This window comes from Coregonus clupeaformis, chromosome 20 (assembly GCF_020615455.1).
Source record: "Coregonus clupeaformis isolate EN_2021a chromosome 20, ASM2061545v1, whole genome shotgun sequence".
Taxonomy (NCBI): Eukaryota; Metazoa; Chordata; class Actinopteri; order Salmoniformes; family Salmonidae; genus Coregonus; species Coregonus clupeaformis.
The window spans coordinates 15,016,937-15,030,519 of record NC_059211.1 but is presented as its reverse complement, the minus strand read 5'-3'; the positions used below and the strand labels follow the sequence as shown (position 1 = coordinate 15,030,519).

General features: G+C 45.2%; 1 protein-coding gene across 7 annotated transcripts in view; it reads left to right on the top strand.

Moving 5' to 3' along the window:
* Positions 1–13,583, top strand: part of LOC121533722 (inaD-like protein) — a 169,409-nt gene that overhangs the window by 134,625 nt on the left and 21,201 nt on the right. For all 7 annotated transcript variants that reach the window (XM_045205328.1, XM_045205327.1, XM_041839901.2 and 4 more), the window contains one exon: positions 2,046–2,137. In XM_045205328.1, the coding sequence (XP_045061263.1) occupies positions 2,046–2,137 (92 nt within the window). The remainder of the gene's footprint in view (positions 1–2,045; positions 2,138–13,583) is intronic.

The following is a 13,583-nucleotide window of genomic DNA, read 5'->3' as shown; positions in this document are numbered from 1 at the left end:
TTCTTGTTTCTACAACTTGATTGGAGTCCACCTGTGGTAAATTCTATTGATTGGACATGATTTGGAAAGGCACACACCTGTCTATATAAGGTCCCACAGTTGACAGTGCATGTCAGAGCAAAAACCAAGCCATGAGGTGAACACAGTGGCCTCCATCCATTCTTAAATGGAAGAAGTTTGGAACCACCAAGACTCTTCCTAGAGCTGGCAGCCCGACCAAACTGAGCAATCGGGGGAGAAGGGCCTTGGTCAGGGAGGTGACCAAGAACCCGATGGTCACTCTGACAGAGCTCTAGAGTTCCTGTGTGGAGATGGGAGAACCTTCCAGAAGGACAACCATCTCTGCAGCACTCCACCAATCAGGCCTTTATGGTAGAGTGGCCAGACGGAAGCCACTCTTCAGTAAAAGGCACATGACAGCCCGCTTGGTGTTTGCCAAAAGGCACCTAAGGACTCTCAGACCATGAGAAACAAGATTCTCTGGTCTGATGAAACCAAGATTGAACTCTTTGGCCTTAATGCCAAGTGTCACGTCTGGAGGAAACCTGACACCATCCCTACGGTGAAGCATGGTGGTGGCAGCATCATGCTGTGGGGATGTTTTTCAGCGGCAGGGACTGGGAGACTAGTCTGGATCGAGGGAAAGATTAATGGAGCAAAGTACAGAGATCCTTGATGAAAACCTGCTCCAGAGCACTCAGGACCTCAGACTGGGGCGAAGATTCACCTTCCAACAGGACAATGACCCTAAGCACACAGCCAACCCTAAGCACACAGCCATGACAACGCAGGAGTGGCATCGGAACAAGTCTCTGAATGTCCTTGAGTGGCCCAGCCAGAGCCCGGACTTGAACCCGATCGAACATCCCTGGAGAGACCTGAAAATAGCTGTGCAGCAACGCTCCCCATCCAACCTGCCAGAGCTTGAGAGGATCTGCAGAGAAGAATGGGAGAAACTCCACAAATACAGGTGTGCCAAGCTTGTAGCGTCATACCCAAGAAGAATCAAGGCTGTAATCACTGCCAAAGGTGCTTTAACAAAGTACTGAGTAAAGGGTCTGAATACTGTTGTTTTTTATGAATTAGCAACAATTTATAAAAACCTGTTTTTGCATTGTCATTATGGAGTATTGTGTGTAGATTGATGAGGAAAATAAACAATTTAGTCAATTTTAGAATAAGGCTGTAACGTAACAAAATGTGGAAAAAGTCAAGGGGTCTGAATACTTTCTGAAGGCACTGTACTGTAAACACAGAGAAACACACAGTCACAGGCTGGTATACATTACACACACACACACAGACATAAATACACACACATAGTCCGTCATAGGCAGAAATGCACACACACACACACACACACACACACACGCACGTACACTCCCTCACTGATGAACACTGATACTGTCATCCCACACTAAAACCCTCACAAACAAGGCATACCGTGTCTCTAAGCCCCAGTCAGGATATGTGCTATTCCACCAAAGCAAGGTGTTGGGGCTGTGGCCTGGCCATTTGTATCTGTGTATCTGCACAGTGCTGAATTGCCTATTGATTTAACATTTAGAAGTAGCGGATACGACAGAATGTGCTCATTTGAGTAGCAGGCAGGTGTGGATTGTAGGGGCTAGCAGGCGAGCTCAATGACCTTTCAGTAACGTCTGTCTCAATTAGGGGTGGGGGTGTGTGTGTGTGCCCACATCAGTAATCATGTGCTAACGGCTGCTGCCACTAAACACTGTTGTCACACTTGAGCGGAGGCATCATCATGTCTTCATCGTTGCCATCAAGAGGATTACTGTGTGGGGTGTTTGTTTGCTGCACACGTGTGTATTTGCTTACAGGGTGTATTTGTATATACCTGCATGTGTTCATGCATGTTTGTGTGTTTATGTTGCTGTGTGTTTGTCAAAGAGATAAAGAAATTAAATCCATCCCTTATCCAATAAGAAATCATAGTTTTCTGTTGAAAACGTTTTGTTACGTTGTGCCATAATGAACATGACACTGATTGTAGTTACTCTCTGCTTCTCTCCTCCCATCAGATCAACAACCAGGTCCTGTATGGCCGCAGCCACCTGAACGCCTCAGCCATCATTAAGAGCGCTTCATCCAAGGTCAAGATTATCCTCATCAGGTAAGGCTAGTCAGCCAACCCTGCGACCAAGGGCGTCAACGCCTATTCAAACGAAGGGGACACCTGAAATCAATAGTTATTTTGTTCATTAATAAAGACACACTTATGCTATCCTGATCACAGTCAACACAAATATATTTTATAGAAGGCTAAGAATATAATAAAATATAACAGAATAAAATGGAACTGCTGTCATATAAAAAAAAAAGTTATATTTTGAAACAGCCGAAGTCAAGCCCATGCTTTTTTGATCCACGTTTCATCTCTTTCCTTCCCTTGCGCCCTTGAGAGTATCTTCATCATGATACCGATGGAAAATAATAGCAATCTATATTTTCAAAAGCATGTGAGTCTTGTGTTTGTATTTCACAACCTCCGTGGGCTTTATGCGATCTAGCAAAATAATGGCCTACACTTGATTTAGGCTACATTAGCCTATTGCATGCTAAACGTTTCTGATCAATGATAGATGACCAAACAAATAGGTGAGCTATACCACTTCCTCTTATTTGCCCAGCCAGAGAATTAACCAAATATACAGACGGAGATTCAGTGAAACAAAATCACATTCATTGAGTCAGAAGCTTTTGGTCGGGAGTAGGCCTAGGCAACTAAGCGACTGAGAGTGAAAAGGAAAATAATCCACTTGGTAAGCTACATAACATGCTGGCAACATTTTGGCCACTAAACAGTCTCCATATAAACTCAGCAAAAAAAGAAACGTCCCTTTTTCAGGACCCTGTCTTTCAAAGATAATTCGTAAAATTCCAAATAACTTCACAGATCTTCATTCTAAAGGGTTTAAACACTGTTTCCCATGCTTGTTCAATGAACCATCATTAATTAATGAACATGCACCTGTGGAACGGTCGTTAAGACACTAACAGCTTACAGACGGTAGGCAATTAAGGTCACAGTCATGAAAACGTAGGACACTAAAGAGGCCTTTCTACTGACTCTGAAAAACACCAAAAGAAAGATGCCCAGGGTCCCTGCTCATCTGCGTGAACGTGCCTTAGGCATGCTGCAAGGAGGCATGAGGACTGCAGATGTGGCCAGGACAATAAATTGCAATGTCCGTACTGTGAGACGCCTAAGACAGCGCTACAGGGAGACAGGATGGACAGCTGATCGTCCTCGCAGTGGCAGACCACGTGTAACAACACCTGCACAGGATCGATATATCCGAACATCACACCTGCGGGACAGGTACAGGATGGCAACAACAATGTGTTACACCAGGAATGCACAATCCCTCCATCAGTGCTCAGACTGTCCGCAATAGGCTGAGAGAGGCTAGACTGAGGGCTTGTAGGCCTGTTGTAAGGCAGGTCCTCACCAGACATCACCGGCAACAACGTCACCTATGGGCACAAACCCACCGTCGCTGGACCAGACAGGACTGGCAAAAAGTGCTCTTCACTGACGAGTCACGGTTTTGTCTCACCAGGGGTGATGGTCGGATTCGTGTTTATCGTCAAAGGAATGAGCGTTACACCGAGGCCTGTACTCTGGAGCGGGATTGATTTGGAGGTGGAGGGTCCGTCATGGTCTGGGGCGGTTTGTCACAGCATCATCGGACTGAGCTTGTTGTCATTGCAGGCAATCTCAACGCTGTACGTTACAGGGAAGACATCCTCCTCCCTCATGTGGTACCCTTCCTGCAGGCTCATTCTGACATGACCCTCCAGCATGACAGTGCCACCAGCCATACTGCTCGTTCTGTGCGTGATTTCCTGCAAGACAGGAATGTCAGTGTTTTGCCATGGCCAGCGAAGAGCCCGGATCTCAAGCCCATTGAGCACGTCTGGGACCTGTTGGATCGGAGGGTGAGGGCTAGGGCCATTCCCCCCAGAAATGTCCAGGAACTTGCAGGTGCCTTGGTGGAAGAGTGGGGTAACATCTCAAAGCAAGAACTGGCAAATCTGGTGCAGTCCATGAGGACGGGATGCACTGCAGTACTTAATGCAGCTGGTGGCCACACCAGATACTGACAGTTACTTTTGATTTTGACCCCCCTTTGTTCATGGACACATTATTCAATTTATATTAGTCACATGTCTGTGGAACTTGTTCAGTTTGTCTCAGTTGTTGAATCTTATGTTCATACAAATATTTACACATGTTAAGTTTGCTGAAAATAAACGCAGTTGACAGTGAGAGGACGTTTCTTTTTTTGCTGAGTTTATATACTTCCATTCATTTTTTTCAACTGGTACCGGGGGACCTTCGGACGAGTCTTGTGAAGCCTGTGGGCATCGTAGAGCAAAACAGCCAACATGTACGTGTTCGTGAGAGTCAGAGGGGTCATATAAGTGTGTAGCCCAAACTGTTCGGATGCTACAGACAGAAGTTGGCAGATCAGCTGTACTGACTTCAGACGAGTTCCAAGATGTGAGTCCCAAGATCGTTGTGTTCATGAGCGTCTCATCTTTCCATAGAGGGGTCACAACCTGTCAGATGCTACAGACGATTTTGTGAGAAGACCGGTTTTTGGGATGTCTCGTGGTCTTACAAACACCGCTCTAGCTCTGTCACCTTTCACCGTAGATGCGGTTGATTGAGACGCATCCAATGCAAAAAAACATATCTCTATCTTAAATTGACAGATTTCTATTGGAATTATTTTATTTTGCTAGTTAGATTTCCACGGGGGAGCGGACATCGACTCTAGGGGGATAAGTCAAAACTGTAACTAGGCCACTCAGGAACATTCAATGTTGTCTTGGTAAGCAACTCCAGTGTATATTTGGCCTTGAGTTTTAGGTTATTGTCCTGGTGAAAGGTGGATTTGTCTCCCAGTGTCTGTTGGAAACCAGACTGAACAAGGTTTTCCTCTATGATTTTGCCTGTGCTTAGCTCTATTCCTTTTTTTTGGTCTTTTTTTGTTTTGAGAACTCCCTAGCCCTTGCCGATGACGAGCATATCCATAACATGATGCAGCTACCACCATGCTTGAAAATATGAAGAGTGGTACTCAGTGATGTGTTGGATTTGCCCCAAACAATGCTTTGTATTCAGGACAAAAAAAGTATTACTTTAGTACCTTTTTCCAAACAGGATACATGTTTTGGAATATTTTTTCTGTACAGACTACCTTCTTTTCACAAGATTATCTGGTCTGATGAAACCAAGATTGAACTCTTTGGCCTGAATGTCAAGTGTCACGTCTGGAGGAAACCTGGCACCATCCCTACGGTGAAGCATGGTGGTGGCAGCGTCATGATGTGGGGGTGTTTTTCAGTGGCAGGGAGACTTGTCAGGATCGAGGGAAAGATGAACGGAGCAAAGTACACAGAGATCCTTGATGAAAACCTGCTCCAGAGCGCTCAGGACCTCAGACTGGGGCAAAGGTTTAATTTCCAACAGGACAACGACCCTAAGCTCACAGCCAAGACAACGCAGGAGTGGATTCAGGACAAGTCTTTGAATGTCCTTGAGTGGCCCAGCCAGAGCCCGGACTTGAACCCGATCGAACATCTCTGGAGAAACCTGAAAATAGCTGTGTTTTATTTGTAATACATTTGCAAAAATTTCTAAAAACCTGTTTTTGCTTTGTCATTATGGGGTATTGTGTGTAGATTGATGATAAAACATTTTTTTTGAAGAAGGCTGTAATGTAACTACATGTGGAAAAAGTCAAGGGGTCTGAATACTTTCCGAATGCACTGTAGTTATCGCACTACATTGCCCATGTACTTTTTGGCTTGCCATAACAGGCTAAGCATCACCACTGAGGTAACTCCATTCAACTAAAGCAGTCATCTTAACAAAATAAAAAAGTAGTCATAGCAACAAAATAGTTCAGCATTCCTTCACCGTTTTTTACCGTTTAACTCCCACAAGCATTCCAGCACAGGCTTCTTCTTGAAACAGAGATGAATGAGTTCATTTTGTGCTTGACTACCTTAACAAGATGGCTTGTGACGCAGGTAGAGAAAATTTGGAAGTCACTCCGACGTACCATTATACAACACAAAAGTATTGAACAAATCTGATGTTTTATGGAGACATTGCTCTCTAAATGGAGACATGGCTCAATAGAAGAAGAATAAAAAAAAGCGTTCTCTTCAAATAAATCATGTGTAATTCTATTGACGATAACTTTTACTGCATCGGCAAGGGTTACAAGGGGGATCGAAATGCCATTGTTTTGAGGCAGTTGGCTGAAGTAAAAAATTGCACCCCAATTGTTTCTGCTTACAAATCTGAAGTGTCTGTATGTTGAGTTATCATTTTAATTAAATGAAGGGAGAGGGAGAGAAAGCCTTTGTTTATGCTCCCTTTGAGCGAGTGAGCAAAGTTATGCTATATTGGTACCATTCTTTCTCAGTGTACAAGCTGTCGAATACGGGTGCGAACAGTACTAGAGGAAAATTGTACCTCCTTTCTTTCTTTCCTCCTCCACAGTCGTGCCAAATACCCCTCCACTCTATAGAAATAAGATATTGTACCCTTCAGGGGGACGTTGTTAGAACCAATTTAACATTTGAAGGCTATTTTCTCCCTCAGCCAACTTTGACAGAATGCATATGTAACGCTCTGACAAGACCATTAGGCTGGCGGCACCATCGCTCTCCGTCGTCTATTGCCACTATTACCCAGGGAAGGCAAATGAACCCCACTCGTGATGATGACCTCTGTGTAATTTGGGGAATTTGCGTCTTATCGGATCATGTGGGAGAGAGGGAGAGGAGAATGTAGGGAAAAGGAGAGGATGAGGGAAGGAGAAAGGGAGAAGTGGAGTCTCATTAACTGGGCTTCAATATCCGGCCACTCAAACACCAGCTTTGAAGCCAGCCGCTGACTTACTACATCCCAAATCGCAACCTATTTCCTATATAGTGCACTATTTTTTAACAGGGCCCACAGGGCTCTGGTCAAAAGTAGTGCACTATATAGGGAATAGGGTGGCATTTGAAACGCAGAACTGACTGCACTCGCTCTGGTCCGTCTTATTACTCATTTATTTCTTGCTCTACCGTTCCCTCTCTACCGCTCCCACTCTACCTCCCGCTATTATTTTTGCTCTCTCACTACCTCTCCTTCTCTCAGAAAGCCTCCTTCACTCTACCTAGCTGTCTTTATTCCTCCCTCTCGCCATAGCCGTCCCCCTCTCTCAAACCTTCTGTGTCTTGTCTTAATCTCTCTCGCAAACTCTCTCTCCCATCCATCCCTTTCTTTGCCTCTTCCATCTCACCCCCACCCCCCTCTCACTTCTGCCTGCCTAGTGCCTAATCATCTCTTGGGGGAGCAAGGAGCACACAAAGCACGACGGCGACGCAGCACTTAATTTCCTCCCCATGCCACGCGCCTATTCTCGCCATCCTTAAGTCCCTTTAATTGACCACAGTGGGCCAGAGCCCAGTCACCTGTGTTCTCCACACATATTAAAACACACTGGCGGGAGGGAGAGAGGGAGGCCTAGGCTGGAGTCTAGGGCCCATATCCATAAAGTGTCTCAGAGTAGGAGTGCTGGTCCCCCGTCTATGTAATTTTATTCACTGTGCTTTACAAGGCGAAACTGATCCTAGATCAGCACTCTGTGACGTGTTGTGAATACGGGCCAAGGGAAGTGCAAAATGTGAACGACAGACATGGCATCAGTGAGCAGCACATCCATTATTTCTGAGCTGCTGAAGGAAATAAGGCTGCGGAAAAGATAACAACATGCTGATTTATGATTCACCAATGTGAGGTTTTCTGTTGAAGGGTCTGGCCACGTGTGGACCGCTGACTGCTATGCAGCTACTTTGGCTGACAACTAAAACATCACATATAGCAAGCATGAAATCAGTATTTGGGGTGTCCTTTATATTCCACGGAATTGACACATCCATGATGACACTTCATGGAACACGACAGTGCTGTCATTTTGAGCTTGTGGTTATCGGCGCCGCTTTCGACCGCGTCTGTTAAGATGTGCGTCTCATGCCAATGGCAGAGTAAAATAATGGGTGTTTTTTTGACAGCAACAAGGAAAGTCTGTGTCCCAAATGACACCCTATTCCATATGTATTGACAATCCAGAGTTCCAATGTGGCAATTGTTTGCTAGCGGAGGACGACAGGAATGAGTTGGCTATGCTTAGAAAACAAATATCAATTATGCGCAAACTTATGTAAAAACGCAAATGAGAAGTTTCTCGTTCTCCACTCCTATGGCAGGACGCCGCTCGGGCCTAATGGATGTTTCCCTGCCTTGTCATCTGTCCCTATCCGAATGGCCTGTGCTACCTGGAACGTGCCTGCCAAGGAAGTAGTCTCCATCTGCTTCTCCTCCGCTATCCTGTAGTAAAGTAGGCGGAGAACAGTAATAAGAGTGTTCCAATCAGCGCAGGTCCCAATGTCACAAGTCGTGGAAACCGAAGGCAGCGGCATGCTGCTAAGCGAACGGGAGTGATTGCGAGAGGTTCGGAGCAGATTGACATACAGTGCATTCGGAAAGTATTCAGACCCCTTGACTTTTTCCACATTTTGTTACGTTACAGCCTTATTCTAAAATTGATTAAATTGTTTTTTTTACTCATCAATCTACACGCAATACCCCATAATGACAAAGCAAAAACAGGTTTTTAAATATTTTTTTAAAAACGGAAATCGTATCATATTTACATAAGTATTCAGACTTTATTGAAGCACCTTTGGCAGAGATTACAGCCTTGAGTCTTCTTGTGTATGACTCTACAAGCTTGGCACACCTGTATTTGGGGAGTTTCTCCCATTCTTCTCTGCAGATCCTCTCAAGCTCTGTCAGGTTGGATGGGGAGCGTCGCTGCACAGCTATTTTCAGGTCTCTCCAGAGATGTTCGATCGGGTTCAAGTCTGGCCTCTGTCTGGGCCACTCAAAGACATTGAGACAAGATTCTCTGGTCTGATAAAACCAAGATTGAACTCTTTGGCCTGAATGCCAAGCGTCATGTCTGGAGGAAACCTGGCACCATCCCTAAGGTGAAGCATGGTTGTGGCAGCATCATGCTGTGGGGATGTTTTTCAGCAGCAGGGACTGGGAGACTAGTCAGGATCGAGGGAAAGAGGAACGGAGCAAAGTGTGGTAACTATATACCTGAGAGATCCTTGATGAAAACCTGCTCCAGAGCACTGAGGATTAATTTCCAACAGTACAACAACCCTAAGCACACAGCCAAGACAACGCATGAGTGGCTTCGGGACAAGTCTCTGAACGCTCCCTATCCAACCTGACAGAGCTTGAGAGGATCTGCAGAGAAGAATGGGAGAAACTCCCCAAATTCAGGTGTGCCAAGCTTGTAGCGTCATACCCAAGAAGACTCAAGGCTGTAATCGCTGCCAAAGGTGCTTCAACAAAGTACTGAGTAAAGGGTCTGAATACTTATGTAAATGTCATATTTCCGTTTTTGCTCAAATTTCTAATAATCTGTTTTTCCTTTGTCATTATGGGGTATTGTGTGTAGATTGAGTCAAGGGGTCTGAATCCTTTCCAAATGCACTGTATGTGTTATGGCTTTACACCCCCTGCTATATTGTGGATAAAGAGTTACCTGTCTAACAGAACACATAGGGTGTTCTTTAATGGAAACCTATCCAACATAATCCAGGTAGAATCAGGAATTCCCCAGGGCAGCTGTCTAGGCCCCTTACTTTTTTCAGTCTTTACTAATGACATGCCACTGGCTTTGAGTAAAGCCAGTGAGTCTTTGTATGTGGGACAAATCATTCACTAAACCCTCAACCTCAACTAGTTGAGGTGAATAAACTGCTTGGAGTAACCCTGGATTGTAAACTGTCATGTTCAAAACATATTGATACAACAGTAGCTAAGATAGGGAGAAGTCTGTCCATAATAATCATTTTTTGTCGCACCTGGACTAATGTTCAGTCATGTGGTCAGGTGCCACAAAGAGGGACTTATGAAAATTGCAATTGGCTCAGAACAGGGCAGCACGGCTGGCCCTTAGAAGTACACACAGAGCTAACATTAATAATGTGCATGTCAATCTCTTCTGGCTCAAAGTGGAGGAGAGATTGACTTCATCACAACTTGTATTTGTGAGAGGCATTGACATGTTGAATGCACCGAGCTGTCTGTTTGAACTACTGGCACACAACTCGGACAAACATGCATACCCCACAAGACATGCCACCAGAGGTCTCTTCACAGTCCCCAAGTCCAGAACAGACTTTGGGAGGCGCACAGTACTACATAGAGCCATGACTACATGGAACTCTCTATTCCACATCAAGTAACACATGCAAGCAGTAAAATTTGATTAAAACAACTGATAAAAATACATCTTATGGAACAGCGGGCACTCTGAAGCAACACAAACATAGGCACAGACACATGCATACAAACACACGATAACATATGCACTATACACACACTTACACATTAATTTTGTGTTGTAGATAGGTCCCTACTCTACTCCCACATGAGGGCACACAATGTGTTGTGAATGTATTGTAATGTTTTAAAAATGTTATAACTGCCTTAATTTTGCTAGACCCCAGGAATAGAGGGATCCATAATAAATACCAATACAAATGTAGTGCACTACTTTTCACCAGAACCCTATGTGCCCTGGTCAAAATTAGTGGCCTATATAGGGAATAGGGTGCCATTTGGGATGCAGCCATAGTGTCGCTGTCTGACCCACTCAGGTCCCAAGTGCAGGATGGTAAGTTACCACGGTAGAGCGAACAGGAAGGGACCGCCTTGGTCATACTGTTGACATTCAGAGGACTTTGTCCTTCATTGTCCGTGAATGCTGTTGAATGGTCATAGACATGAGGAGAGCAGGCACATATCTCAGTTAATCACATGCATGCCCCACAGACACACATACACATTTAGGTTTATAGGGATTTTCCAGCCTCTTCTGTCAGGTTGGTTTTCAGATTTATTGAAATGCACTTTTTTTCTATCCCACTGGTCGTGTGCACTCTGCTGTCCAGTATTCAGCATTTGTTTTCTTCCGTTTGTTTGGGGGAAAATCCATTTTTCACAGTAGCTGTGATTCGATTGCAGCCAATTCACAGTAGGAGCAGAATAGCTCAGTACGTGTTAAGGGGTTTGGTGACAAACTCGTTTAAAATGTTGGTAGAAGAGGAGGGGTGGCTCAAATGCTATATTGAGTCAAAGGTTGTTTGGCAATGAGCGTTGGGACGTCGAAAGGATAGGTCTCCTCGTAGCCGTATCGCCATGGAAACATCAGCGGGCGCCGGCCAGGCTGCGGACAGGAAGAAAAAGGGCCAGTCGGGAACGCAATAGTAAAGTATCAGCCCACCCAGCGCCTGTTCGCGTATCCGGCCTCGCATTGGAGTGAGTTAGTGCTGTGATGCAAGTGAGCGTGTTCGTTTACACACACGCGTGCAAGCAACACGTCCTACGACTTTGTCAGCTTACTGTGGATTGGCCACAGTTTCTTATTTTAGTTGTGGGAGAACGAGGATGTGTGGGGATAAGGCAACACAAGCAACAGATTGATTGATTCATAAATTCCCACCTTGGTGGAAGAGGGGAAAAAAGCATAAACTGTAATTGGAAAAGGGTCACTTACTGGGCGTAGACAATAACAGTGGAGAGAGGGAGGAAGAGAGCGGGGGAGAGGGAGGTAGATGAATGGAGTGAGAGAGGCGAAGAAAGGACCGGAGTATCGAGAGAGAGCGGGGAGAGGGATAGAGAGAGGCGAAGACGGAGAAAGAAGGGAGGGGGAAGAGAGAGGAGGGTACCTGTACGTCTGAAGCGGGGGAACCACCACCCATAACCACTTGAGGGGTGAACAGGAAGGATAGCTGAATATCATCACTGACAGCTGGTCTGGGCTAGCTGAGGACCATCCTTGTGGATTGCAGAAGCCAGAAGCTCCTGCTTTTCTTGGCTGTTCGCTGTGGCTGCCAGTCTGACCGTCTGTCTGTCTATCAGAGAGAGGAGAGGACAAAGTGAAGATATAACCCGGGACAGATTTATGAGTGCATCCCTGCCGGTTTTGACTGAAACCAGATAGAAGGGGAGATGACAAGAAAGGAGAGGAGATGAGAGGAAAAGAAAGAGACCCTAGAACGGTAGAGGGGAGAGGTCAAGAGAAGGCCCAAAGACAAAGGAAAGGAGAAGAAAGGAGTATCCTCATCTTCTTCCTCTTCTTTATCTCTGTGGGTCTCTAACCTACGCGTACTGAACCACTCATTTGACTGACAGTTCATGACCTCTTTGTGACTCTGCCTCCAGTAACATACTGTATCACATTGCAAAGAAGGAACTATCCTATAGGATGACATCGGAAGAAATGCCTGCACTCACTCTCTTCTGCTGCACAGGGTGAACCACTTTTACCTCTCAACAGTCCATAGCATCTGCCGGCCCCATTTCGCTCCCCACCCCTTCCCGTTGGCCCTAATCCTTCGATGTTTGCCGATCTTAATGCTCTGTATGGGTATAAGCAGTGTAATGGTTGAGCGTCCACCATATTGCTTCCACCTTACAGACATAGGGCCACGGTGAAGGGTTAGGGAGAACATTTGGACTGGCTGTGCATCTCTTTATACTTTACCCTGTTCATGTGTATTTATGGTAATTGAAACTAAGACACAGATGGTTAGACTTCATAGAAAGTTCATAAATCAAGCAACTCATGTCAATTACCACATGGGCTTTTTGCATATGCCCTGCGAATCCATTAAGGTGTCTCCTCTGCCAGCTGCAGACCATTTGTAACCTGATTGCTTATTGCCGAATCCACTCGGTTCTATTTGCATACAATAGGGAGTGATTGTTGATTCGTCTTCCCCTCCCTCATTCCGTGTCTCTCCGTCGCTCACCTCGGGACTCTGTCATATCTGTCGGCTTTGATATTTTTTGTGTCCTCGTCTCGCAGTAGTCCCCTGAGGTGGCGTGAACAAACTGTTTTGTTTCCCTTGTTTGCTGTTCCAAGTGTACACACACCACCAGGCTCGGTATTGTCATTTCAACAGCTGTCTGGAAAAGTGCGCGCTGGTGGCAGCAGTGGAATTCACGCGCACTGGTGGCAACGCTGGAGCATTTTTCTCCACGTGAATGACTGGCTTCGTCAGCTCCTGCCGGGAGATTCCATTACGGCACAAACAGAGTGAATGAAAGAGATTGAACGAAAGTAAAGACAAAAGAAATGCAAAATAGGTCCCATGTAGGCAGTGAGGAAAGGAAGATGAAAAAGAACTGGAGAATGCTGGCCTGTTGAGGGATACATGTTTGTGTTGCTGCTTGCTTTTTCCCTGAAGTAACTTACTTGACTTTCATAGCACATTGACTGTAATGATATCATTTCATCAACTAATTATCTTTGCTATTGGTAACTGATACAGGGTAATACCTATAGGTATCGTTAACAATATAGATGGGTTGAATACGTTTACCAAAACTAATGTAGCTGATTATTATAATAATTTGTGTCAAGCCACCTCAAGTACACTGTTGCTGTGTTGTTTTCAAT